Below are 13,697 nucleotides of genomic sequence, written 5' to 3'. Positions count from 1 at the left end.
ATTATTAAATAATTAGATTAGATGAAATAAGAATTTTTAAAATAATGGACATGGACATATATAAAATAAGTAAATGTAAAGATGAGTAAGTAACTTAATAATGAATTTTTATTTTTATTATTCAGCCTTTGCTGTATAAGTGGACAAAATATCTTTCATTTTAGTACTACTCACAAAATACTAAAGAAAAATAATTTTCCCGTTACAAACAAAAAATTACAATACACATAAAAACTATGAGAATCTTTTATCTTTGAATTTGTATGTTAATCTTCATTAATCTTTCATGAATCTTTTGAATTCTTTTGAATTTGTGTGATATTTAATAATAAATTTAGAATATAAAATGTATAGTATAGTAGTTTTTAAATTTGATAAAATAGTGTTTGAAATCGATGAAGTGAATTGTTTCTTTAATTCCTACATAAATTTTATATTTTCTTAAATAAATTATTATTTTTCTCTTCAATATTCTGAAAATTTAATTGAATTCATGGCTCTAAATAAATTTTATATTTACTTAAATAAATTATCTATTAGACAACTTATACTCAAAATTATTAGGACGGACAACAATTATTTATGAGAGAATTTAAAATCGGAGTTATTAAGACAAATCTTGTATAAGAGAATAGAAATATAAATATACAAATGTACAATTTGTTAACTATTTATGAGTGAATTTAATATATAAGATGATAGAAATATAAATATACACATACAAAATTAAGAAACATAAACAATACAAAATATATATATATATATATATGCATAACAAAATAATATAAAATAACAATCATAGATTGAAAAAAATTTACCAATTCAAATAATTAATTCGTGTGAACATATTGTTAGACGCAACACGAACAAATACATAGTTTCACCAGGAATATTAATTTTAATTCGATAAATAAAAGCTCACGAATACTAATCTCAGTACTATCTCCATTGCATAAAAGTTTTGTTTAATATTGAGGAGATCAAGACAAAAACCACATTCGCACACCTCTAACAACCAAATTACATGACTCATTTCTTGGAGAAATTGAAGCAACAAAATATGATTTTTGTTTCAGACATTGGATAAAGATGAATAAGAAAGCTTTGATAAAGAAAGCTTAAAAAATTGTGTATACATAGACAATATGAATGATATTTATAAGGGAGACGCAAGAAATGAGAGAGTATGACGGTTAACAGAGTATTAAAAGAATTTCGTAAAATAAAATAATTTTTTTAATTAAATTAATTTGAAGCGGGTGGTTGCTAAAATAGTGTTTAAAAAACAATTACAAAAACTGTCGTCGTGGTGTTAGTGACTGTATTTTGCTGTTATTCTTCTTTTTTAACTGGCCACTAAATTCTCAACAGTTAAATCTCAAGTAGTGGTGTAGTGTATTTTTAATCCATTCTTTTTATTTTTATTCTTTTATTTTTTTAATTGGCCACTAATTTTTCAACTGACGCATGCACAAAGTCGTGTAACGTAAGTTTAATTTTATTCTAAAAAAAGAGATATTATATTGTATAGATTACCTTTCAATTGGCCACTTAATTCTCAACCGTGAAATGTGAAATGTCAGGTCGTACATTATATTTTATTTTTAATTGGTCATTATTTTTCATGTAATAGAAGTTTTATTTTTGTCTTAAAAAAATCTTTTATTTTTAATTTATTTTTTTTTATTTTTTAATTGGCCATTAACTTGTCAACGGATACATGAAAAAACTGTAAGCCGTGGTGTATTGTATTTTATTTTTAATTTTTTAATTGACCATTAAATTGTATCGTGGACAAAGATCGTGATGTAACCGAAGTTTTATGCTTTTCTTACAAAAAAAAGCTTTTTATTTTTAATTCATTTTTTTTATTTTTTAATTGACCATTAACTTCTCAAGAATAAACACGTATTATTTCTATTAATAGAAACTTATATTTTCTTAACACTCTAGTTTGTTGACACGTGTCAAATTTGCCAATTTATCATATTTACTTTATTATAATGTATAGATACTTTTTTGACCCTAATAACTCAATAATTTCCCACTTTATATGTAAATCAACCTTTAACATATGTGATGGTCATCATCAAGGAGATATATGAAAATATCTGTTATTATCAATTTTACAGTGTTATTGTAACCACATAGATATACCTCTCAAGATATATCTAATTTTTTTGTATATATACCCAATAAATTACAAAACGACTTTTTTTTTAATATACTAAAGAATTTATTTATTAAAAATTTATATAATTTAACATTGAAAATAATTTTAATTAAAATAATTTAAAGTAAATAATTTAAAATAAATTATTTATAAATAATTTAAAATAATTAATATTTTAAAATAAATAAATAATATATCAGATTAATTAAAATAAATAATATATCAGATAAATTAAATAAATAAAATAGATAAAAAATATCAGATTGATAAATTTTAAATTACTACTTTTAAAATATTTTACATATTAATTAATAAAATTTATTTTTAATTAATAATATTATTTGATGTCATTTTATATTTTAAGTTAATTGAACTAATAATTTTATCAAATACTTCAATTAATTTAATAGTCATAAACTAATTTTATCAAACATAACTTAAATATTTTAGTTTTTTCATTGTCATCTTTATTCTTTATTACGAGACATGCAGTATATTATGATGTATTTTTTCTATCTCTTTGAAATAGTATAATCTCAAAACTTTACTCTCTCACTTGTAAATCATACATGAGATAATCCATTCCTATCTACTATGGGTTGATGAACAACCCAGTAAATCTTGCCAACTTCATTGCAAAACCTATTAAGCATATCTCCATCTCATAACTTCATTTTCCACCCAACTCTCATTGTAAAAATATTATTCAAAAATATATGTTAAATTTTAATAGAGATAAAAGTTATTTGTAGAATAATTTTGTAGAGACTGAAAAAAATATAGTTATTTTACAGAGACTAAAAACAAATTTTTTAAATTATATAGAGACTATATATTTATTTAACCCTTTAATTAATATATGTATAAAAAAAACCATTTTAACTACAAGAATTGTATTTTGATATATATGTTGTGATCTAATTGAAATTATATCTTTAAGTTGTGTTTGGTACAATGGAGGAGAGAAGAGGAGTTTTAATATATGGAAGGGGAGATGAGGGGAGGGAAGAGAAGGAAAATAAAAATGTGTTTGATTTAAAAGAAGGGAGGGGATGAATTTTAATGTTTAGTTCAAAGGGAGGGGGAGAATTTTAATAAATTTTTTAGCTATATTGGGCACTATCATGTGGTGGAGGATTTATGAATTAATATTTAGAGGGTGACGACCAAAACTCTAATATTTATATATAATTAAAGAATTATTTTGATTTAAAAAATGTGTGATGTGTAGTTACTATAGTTTTTTTTGTATTAAAATTAAACACATAAGTAAGCCTCCTCTAAATATATAGATTAAATTGACTAATAAAAGACACATTAAAAAATTAAACTAATTAATAAGAAAACGTTCAAAGATAAAAAATAATTAATTAAATACACATTAAATATTTGTTTATATAAAAATTGTTTAGTAATTAATTAATCACATAACTATAAAATAATTGATTAAATATAACTCAAATAAATCTATAAAATTTAGGAGGGTCCATCTTCTCTATCCCTACTCCCCTCCCCTCCCAAATCTCCTCAAAATAGAAGAAAAGCAAAACGAGCTCTAGGAGGCCTTTTGACTTCCTCTCCTTTATCCCTTCATCTACTTTCATAATTCGTTTGTATATACTCTTTTTTTTTTTTTTTTTTATAATCTAAGTGTTTAATAGATCACCCATAAATAATCTTGACCGTTACATTTATTTATTATTAAATCAATTATTCATATTAATTTCACCTTCATTGTCACATTTATCTTCAAGACTATATATATTGATCATCCTCTTAACATATATACAAACCAATTAATTTATATACATTGTAAATTTAAAGAGTTTATATATAATCAACTATATCCATTAAATTATTAATAATGTTTAATTTTTATCATAATTATTTATAAAATTATTCACATAGTTGATCATAATTTATCATATAAAACTATATACACTGACAATGAATACAAATTAGACCATAATTCACAAATAACACTCTATACATGCATCTTAAAAAATTAATCGTGTCTCTAATAATACAAATTTTACATATAATAAGTTAAAATTCCAACTCCACTGTTAGAGTAAAAGTTGTTAAACTTAAGGCCAAATCTATGGTTAATCTTGGACCATTGGATTATATAAGATACGATAATATTTATTGATTTTATGGTATAAAATAAATTTATCCATGGCGTAGGACTATATTATTTGTGCACATTAGACACATTTTAAAATTAAATATAAAAATCGGTTAGAATTACATTTTAGATTATTAATTTGTTAAATTTCCTCTAGCTCTATATATAGATCATTTATAATATATTTATTTGTATGTTTTATCACTCTATCAATATAAAATTTAGGGTTATATAAGTTTTTAATTCTATAAATTTCAATATTTTGATTTTATTCTCTATATAAAATTTCTTAACTTTATATAGTCCCCAAAAAAAATTGTTTTTAATTTGTGTTTCTTCTTTTAAATAAACGCATGTGTATTTTTTGAATTTTTGAATAACATTTTATTGTCATGTTTACAACATTATACACATCATTCTTTGAAAAATTTAGATTTTTTTAACAAATGAAGAATTAACTATAATCTTTTAAATTTTTGTAGTTTGAAAATTCATATTTAATTAATCTTTTGTTAAATGATTCTAAATTTTTGTGATAGTTATTCTTCTAATTAATATTTTAAACATACTTAAGAAAATCATTAAAAATTTAAAAGATACACATGAAATGAATTAAAAATATGGACAAAAATAAAAACAAAATTTATTTAATAACTAAAAATTTAATAAATTTATATAGGGATTAAAAACAAAATTTTATAGACTATTAATTTATTTCACCTTAAAATTTATTTTCTATTTAAATATTTTTGACTTAATTGCAGTTTTAGTCCTCCTGTTTTAGCTGAATCGCGAAAGTAGTCTCCCATTTTATTTATCCCTAATTTTGGTTCTTAAACATAATTTTGGTCCAAAACTTGATGAAGTTTCATTTATTTGCGTTTATTTAAGTTACAACATGTCTCAAGATTTCGTGGTGTAACAGTTGTACTTGAAATCTATTATCATAAATGGTGTGGTGTAACTTAAAAAAAAATGATAATTCGTCAAATTTTGAACGAAAATTATGTTTGGGAACCAAACTGGGAGAAATAAAACGAGATGACTACTTTAGTGATTCAACTAAAATAGAGGGACAAAAGTGCAATTAAACCAATATTTTTTGTCTTCAATACCTTCTATGAAGATTCTAATCGATCTCCAAAGTTATAACAACCAATCCCCCAACTTAGCACACCCTTTATAGTTTAATTTGCTTTTGTGGTTAATCCTCAAACCCAATTAAAACCTTCCCTTCTTTGAAAAATTTTGGTCCACAAAGTCTCAAAACAAATTCACAAACATGGATGAACCTTTTCTATCCCTTAGTGACCCAACAGCACCACAACAACAACCTTCAATATTCACTCATTCATCATTTGGTTCAAAACATGAATCAGATGGTGAACTCGAACGAATACTCTCAAATTCAAGTGTTCCTTTCATAAAACGTATTCAACTTGCTACAAGAGTTGAACTCAAACTACTCTTTTACCTTGCTGCCCCTTCTGTTATTGTGTACCTTCTAAACAATGTCACGTCCATGTCTACTCAAATATTTTCTGGGCATATTGGTAATTTGGAACTTGCTGCTGCTTCACTTGGAAATAATGGCATTCAAGTCTTTGCTTACGGACTCATGGTAGTATTCACTCTGTTTTCTCTGCTTTAGTACTAATATCTACAATAATTTAATCATTGCTATCTATGTTAGTAAAATTAGTTTATATATTTAGAGTTTGTTTGTTATAACTTTTATTAAAAAATATATATAATTTTTTGAATTTGTATCGATTTGTTACAAATTCTGAAAAATAAAACATGGTCTGAAAATAATCTAAAAGTTGTAAAAACTGTTATGAGTAATTGTAATCAATTATTTTTATCACATATCAAAATCACTTTTTTATGATTTCTTATTAACCAACCCTTAATCACAACAATAAATGAAATTAACAATCAAGATCCACTTCTGCACTTTTGTTTCCTATGGCTTTGTCTAGAAAATTATTATAGTTTAGGTTTGATTATATTTTTTATCCTCTAATTTGGGTTGCGTAACGATTTTAGTTTGACATTCTTTTATCATCAAATGGTTTTATATTTCAAATATATCATATAGATTTAAATATTATAATAAAAAACACTTGATGGAGTTTAGTAAAAACAATATTTATAGAATAAATTTTTTGGACATAGACTAAAATTGTTCGAAAACAATAAAAAAAAACAAAAATGAAATATTTTTTAAATTATATAGACTAAAAATATAATTAAATTAAGTATGTATTTTGTTAAACACAGATTCTGTTATAATGATTTTAAAAATTAATAGGCCACCCAAAAGGGAGAGAGAATAAAAGGAAATTAAAAAACCACAAAAATTTAAACTGAGTGTAATTACGAATTTTGTATCTAATTTCATTACTAAATTTAATAATAAAAAATTGAAGACAACTTTCACTTATTTGACTTTAATTGTTGTCTATTTTTTTAGTTGTACATAAGACATTTCTTATGGGGAAATCAGATTCTCTAAAATTTATTTTTATCTCATTCCCTCTCAACAAATAAACTCTAACCATTATATTGATCTAACAGTAGAAATATAAAAACACAATTATTGAAAAACTACACTTCAGCAGGCCTAATGACTTTAACTAACTGATAAGGAAACAAAAATAACAAACTTTCTAAAAATAGTAACCGAAACTAACTTTATAAAGACTAATTAAACATATGGCTAATTACATATAATTCAAATACTCCCCCTCCTCAAGTAGGATGGTATACACCTATCATACCTAACTTGTCGATGAAATGCTGGAATTGAACTTTAGAAAAAGCTTTAGTTAGAGGATCGACCAACTTATGTTTCGGAGGAACATGGAGAACTTGAAGAATGTGATTCGACACATTCCTTTATGAATTGACATTCAATCTCAATATATTTGAACATTTCATGTGTTATGGGATTGGATGTCAAATGAATTGCATAAATATTATCTTTAGATACCTATTATTCTTTATCTTAAAATCAAATTCTCAAAGTAGTTGTTTGGTCCAAAATAACTTTATTGATTAAAATAGAGTTGTTAATAAAACTCCAACGTCTAAAGTTCTATTTAAAAAATCATTTATTAAGCTTCTAATATTAGGTATCTCTTGAAATAAACTTTTTAAACTTCCGATCCATTATTTTATTATTGAAATTAAAATCGATATTTTTCTCTAATAAAAAAAGTAAAAAATTTGGAGAAAAAAAAAGTCAAACAAATTTATTTCTCGAAAAAATATTAAAAAAATAAATTTTCAATTTTTTTCAAGATCATTTTTGGTTTTGACAAAGCCTTTCCAGATCAATCTTGACTAGTTTTCAACCTAGAAAGGATTTTCAAAAGTTACCTTTCAATCTTTAGAGAGTATTTTTACATATTACCTTTTAATCATAAAAAGTTTTTTACAATTTACTAAAGCTATATTCAACACAATAGTCTTAAGTTACAAAGTGATGATTTAAGGAGTTTGTAGAATTTGAGTATACTCAACTCTTGTTTGAGTTTAGATTCTTGGCTAAGGACTCAGTAGAATGATTCTGATATCTAGATAAAAATAGAACTGAACATTGGCTTTTGCTTGAAGAGCTTATGAACTTTCGAGTATGATGGTGCAAGTGATAGATTGCTTTTCACTTGAAGCTCTACCTTATCCTTGATCTTGAGGTTCCTTTTATAGGCTTCAAGTAGACTTATGACACTTCATCTAACCGTTTAAGAAGATTCAATTGTCTTGTGTCAGTTTAAGTGGATAAGTGTTGTCTTAAAGCAAAAATGTTGTTGCAAAACCAAAACAATCTTCGTTGTTGTTTTGAGGGGTGTTGAGGTTAAGTTTCTTTGACAACTGTCTTGAAGTATTTCCCTACTTTGTGTCACGTGTGTAGGCTACTCAGAGATGCAGTTGTAGTGTCCAATCGAGTCTGTCAGAATCATACTTGCTAGTTGCTCAAATTTGGAGAATGATCTTGCTTGTTTGATTTTGATGCATATCTTTTTCTTTTGTTCTTTGGAATGATTCTTTTACTCATGTGATGCTTGTATACTTTTGATAGCTTTCTAGAGATAGATTGAATACACCAGAAACAGAATTTTCCTTAAGAACATGAACATTCTTGGTTTTGAAGATAACTAAGAACTATGAAGAACGATATTTGTTTTTCCATAATTCTGCCAGAATGTTCTTAGTTTATTTGAATGAATTTGCTTCTTCTAATATGATCTTGTGTTGTTATGCTTAATACTTATCTTTGTTTAATACACTCAAAAACACATGCTAAACAACAAAACATTTAGAATCATAATTAGAAGTCTTAATTCATTTTTGTTTGAATATCATCAAAATATTACTTTGGAATTTTATCTCACACATAGGTCCTACTAAACTCACAAAATTTTAGGAGCTTTTTAGTTTTTAGGGCTTTCTTTTTTTTAGACCTTTTTAACTATGAAAATTATTGGCTCTCCAACATATAGACTAAACTAATAATTAGTGGCTTCTAAAATTGACACCTATAATCAAAAATATTAATGATCTATATTCTGAATTAGTTGATCATTAAGCAATAATAATTTGTTTCTTTTATCTCCATGCTATTAAAGATTCTCTTAGATAAATGCAAGAGCATGTTGCGGACTTCATTGTAGACCGACAACTACCCCAATTTGCATCCAAATATGTGGAAATTTTCATTGATGCCTTTATAAAAAACAACAATTCCAATCCTGGTACATTTTTAAGATATTGTAGTATGTGATAAATTGCATAGAGAAGACTCTTGCAAGGCTTGCTCAGACATTGACTCATTTCGTTGATAACCAAAACTACATTTGGTCTTGAGATGGTTAGATACACGAGGCTACCGATTATTCTTCTATAAATATTGGGATCTTTAAGTAGATCTGATGCATATTCAGAGAAAATTTAATTAGGTTCCATTTGTTTTGGCATGGGCTTGGTTGTTTGGAACAATCTAAAGAAAATTATTGATACGTCTGTGTTGAGTGATGATAGAAGAAAATTTAGTGAATCGTTATCTTGAAGCTTGCTTCAATCCACATAAGGATTTATGTAATTTTCGTACCATGTTGGATGTCTCCCCCTCATTTAGATAACCTAAAGCTAGTTCCATATAAACCTCTTCAGCTAAATCTCCATTTAACAAAGCATAGCATAGTTGATGGAAATTTAGCTGACATACATTCACTAAATTTGACGGCCTCGTGATAATATTGAAAGCATATGTAATTTTTATTTTATAGCTGATAGACAATAATTAAATCTAACAGCCTAATGATAACATTGAGGCTAAAAAACATAAATGACTTGCACAATATTGCTGCCTAAATCCCTTAATTTTTTTTTTTTATAAATAAAAAACTTAAAATGCGCTTATCTATTTATAATATTATTTACATTTACATAAACACAATTTTTGCGTATTTACGTGAACCCAATTTACTTACGTCTCATTTACTTAACTGAGAACACATATACGTGAACGGAATTCACATAGGTGAACGTGAATTGTATTTATGTATTGTCTGTGAATTCTTAAACTATATTGAATACCAGAGTCGGCCCAAGAGAAAAGTTACTAAAGCAAGTGTCTTGAAGATTCATCTTTAAGGAAATCTATATCAATAAGTTTCACAAACACCTTTTTCTACCCATATATCTCTCAAAATTGTATCAACGAGCAATCACCAAGAGAAATTATTAGTTGTTTTGATAAATTTATCTTTATCTCTTTTGCGCTTCAATAAAAATTTCAGCTCTTTTAATATTTTTGTAATTTTGAACAATATGATTCATGTTTTTGGGTTTACATTTATATATTAGATTATTTATTAAATTAATATTGTATAATATTTCTTTTAATTGATAATAATGTCCATTGATTTTAATATTTATTGAGATAATGTTAAAATTAAATAAGATTTTATCGGTTTTAATTTTAAGAATCCTAGAATGTGAGATCTTTTTATTAACTATTTTTTTTATTTTTTAAAAAGATCTAAATAGTTTGTTTTAGTGGTTTTATCCTTGGGTCAACTCTGTTGTTGAATGAAGTTTAATAATTTCCAGACAATACGGGAATACAGTTCACGTACATATACATGAACTGAATTTACCAACACCCTCAATTCACGTAAAGGTACGTGAAATCAATTTACGTATACTTGATCTCAGTTACGTAAACGAGACTTACGTAAATTGAGTTCACATATGTATCTATATATTGAATTTACATACGTGAATTGAGTTTGTTCCAGAATTTAGTTCACGTAGAGTTAAAAATGTTATAATTAGGTAATGGCAGTTTAGGTATTTTGTTTTTATAAAAAAAATTGAGAGATATAAGTAAAAAACTTAGAGTGTGGGTAGCAAAATTGATCTTTGTAAGGAAGACTCAACTTATAGAAGGAATGAGGACGTTGAATAGGACAATTAATATGGCAAGCATAACTGTCAAGATATGGAGGTGGTCTGTGATTTCTTATAGATCTTCTAAGGGAATAAGCATGAGAGGATATTGTTGAATGAAATTAGGAACATGTGGATCACACGAGTCATGTGGTTAATCTATAGGATCGACAATGCCAACAAGTTGATCTTAGATCATTTGAAGCAACATCCATAATGGGATGAGAAGTAACAAGTGATGTGAAGAAATCGGGGTCACAAGTAGAACAATTTTATATGATGGGATATTTTTTTAAGTGATACAATTTTTTTTAAGAAATTTAATTACCCGCATAAATATGCAACCCAAAACCTTAAAAAATTCACAACTTCTTTCATATTTAAACATAATGAGATTGATGGGTGTAGGTATGATGGAATGGGAGGGGTAGATTTTGCTCGTGTCTGATTTGTTTGTTGGAAAGGGAAAGGGGTAGGTGGTGTTAAGGTATGCCACTATGATGGAGGGAGATGAAAGAAAATAGATTTAGTGTTTTTTTAGTTTAATGATTTAAAGAGTAGATAGAGATAAAATAAAAATCATAATACATATAGTACAGTGATAATGTAAAAAAAATATCAATGTCATTTAATTGTAATTTTCTACGATACGACTTCAAAAGATAATTTAACAATTAACAGTGGTTTATAATGTTAAGACGCTATCTTTATTCTCATAAAAGAAAATTTAAAAAGACTAATACTAAATTAACCACATGCTACATGACTAAACACACTTTAAAAAAATACATAAATTACAGTTATTGTGGTTCACGCGAATGATTATTTTTAATTTTACATAAGCGTGCTTTTATATTTCTACCGTTAGATATGATTATAATTTATTGTTGAATGAGATTTAGATAAAAATGGATATGTTCGATTTGAAAAAATGTTTATGGAGAAACCTTTAACTATTTTTAATAAGTACGACGTTATTTTTATTGTGACGAATTAGGTCCACCGGTAGGCTTTTTTGAATTTATATTAAGTGCTCCCATCAATTAATTATATTCGACCCACGTGATTGAAAAATGTTACAGGTACTGGTAGTATTCAACTTGGCATTCTTTTCAAAAAAAATTTACAGTCAAACTAAATAATTTTCAACTTTTTATATAATAAACTTTTAACTCTCAAAATAAAAATATATAAAAAAATTAATACATTTAAAATTTAAATTAAATATATTAAAAATTTAATTTATTTATATTTTTCAACGGAATAATTTATAAATTTTAAAATATTATTGGTGTCTCTGTTAATACACCTTTACACATAGTATTTCATGTACAGTCCAAAAAAAAGAAACTTTACACAAAATATATTAAGTTAAAATTCCAACACAATCAATCTCCAAATTTATAACAACCAACCCCAAACCTAACACATCTTTTCATTTGCTTTTGCGGCTAAGCCTCAAAACCAATCAAATCTCCTACAACAAAGAAAACTTTTGTTCCACAAATTCACAAAGATGGATGAACCTTTTCTAGCTCTTAATGATTCAACACCACAACAACCATCTTCAATATTCACTCATTCATTTGGTTCAAAACATGAATCAGATGGTGAACTTGAACGAATACTCTCAGATACAAATGTTCCTTTTGTGAAACGTATTCCACTTGCTACATGGGTTGAACTCAAATTACTCTTTTACCTTGCTGCCCCTGCTGTTATTGTTTACCTTATCAACTATGTCATGTCTATGTCTACTCAAATATTTTCGGGGCATCTTGGTACTTTGGAACTTGCTGGTGCTTCACTTGGAAATACTGGTATTCAAATCTTTGCTTATGGACTCATGGTACTACTCACTCTGTTCTCTCTGTTTTACTACTAGTTATAATCTTAATCTATATTAATTCAATTATTGCTACTTAATTACGTCACTCAAAATTAGTTTATATATTGAAAGTTGTCGACTCAATGAAAAAAATACTAACATAACTTCTAATTATTAACTTGATTAAAAACAATGTTCATATATTTAACTACAAGAATAAACGAAATTAACAACTATTTCCTATGGTTTTGTCTAGAAAAATATTATAGTTTAGGCTTTGGTTATATTTTTGTCCTATAATTTGAATTATGTACACTTTTCTAATATTTTTAACGATTTTCGTTCAACATATTTTGTTCTTCAAAAAAATTTATATCTCAAATCTCTGTATAGATCTAAATATTATAATAAAAAAACTATAGTAAAAAAATCTATGGTAGAATCTTAATTTCATAACTAAATTTAATAAAAATAAAATTATAGACAAATTTCACTTGTTTGACTTTAATGTTGATTTTTAATTCTATTTTTTTAGTGATACGTATGACAATTCTTGTGGCTTAGCTAGTAGTATCTATCAATTTAAAATTGCATGTTTCCCAATTAGCTTGTATTATACACCCTAAAATTTGTCCCAATATAAATAATCAAATGCACCTTTTTTTAGTTGTATTTTTAATTAATATTATTTTTAATTATGCATTTATGATAATATTGATAATGCATTATATTATTTTTTTTTTATTTTGGTGAAAAAATGTTTTTTTTTGTTCTTATATTTGGTGATATTGATGAACAGTTGGGCATGGGGAGTGCTGTTGAGACACTATGTGGACAAGCATTTGGTGCAAAAAAATATGACATGTTAGGCATATATTTACAAAAATCATCAGTGCTTCTCACATTAGCTGGTTTAATTTTGACTCTCATATACATTTTCTCCAAACCAATTTTAATCTTCATAGGACAATCTCCAGCAATTGCATCAGCAGCAGCACTTTTTGTGTATGGTCTAATCCCACAAATATTTGCCTATGCTATAAACTTTCCAATACAAAAATTTCTTCAAGCACAAAGCATAGTGGCTCCAAGTGCATACATATCAGCAG

At 25.8% G+C, this 13,697-nt stretch overlaps 1 protein-coding gene across 2 annotated transcripts in view; it reads left to right on the top strand.

Annotated features, from left to right (window-relative positions):
• Positions 1–5,478: 5,478 nt before the first annotated feature.
• The window catches only part of LOC101494264 (protein DETOXIFICATION 40-like), a 17,606-nt gene continuing 9,387 nt past the window's right edge, over positions 5,479–13,697 (top strand). The window contains exons 1-2 of one of the 2 annotated variants that reach the window (XM_073369999.1): positions 5,479–5,922; positions 13,388–13,697. In XM_073369999.1, the coding sequence (XP_073226100.1) occupies positions 5,584–5,922; positions 13,388–13,697 (649 nt within the window). In that variant the 5' untranslated portion in view covers positions 5,479–5,583. Of the gene's footprint in view, positions 5,923–12,140; positions 12,610–13,387 lie in introns of those variants that run through there. The other variant, XM_073370000.1, reaches the window with a different exon arrangement.

Source organism: Cicer arietinum, chromosome 6 (assembly GCF_000331145.2).
Source record: "Cicer arietinum cultivar CDC Frontier isolate Library 1 chromosome 6, Cicar.CDCFrontier_v2.0, whole genome shotgun sequence".
Lineage (NCBI taxonomy): Eukaryota > Viridiplantae > Streptophyta > Magnoliopsida > Fabales > Fabaceae > Cicer > Cicer arietinum.
This window is presented reverse-complemented; position numbering and strand designations above follow the sequence as displayed.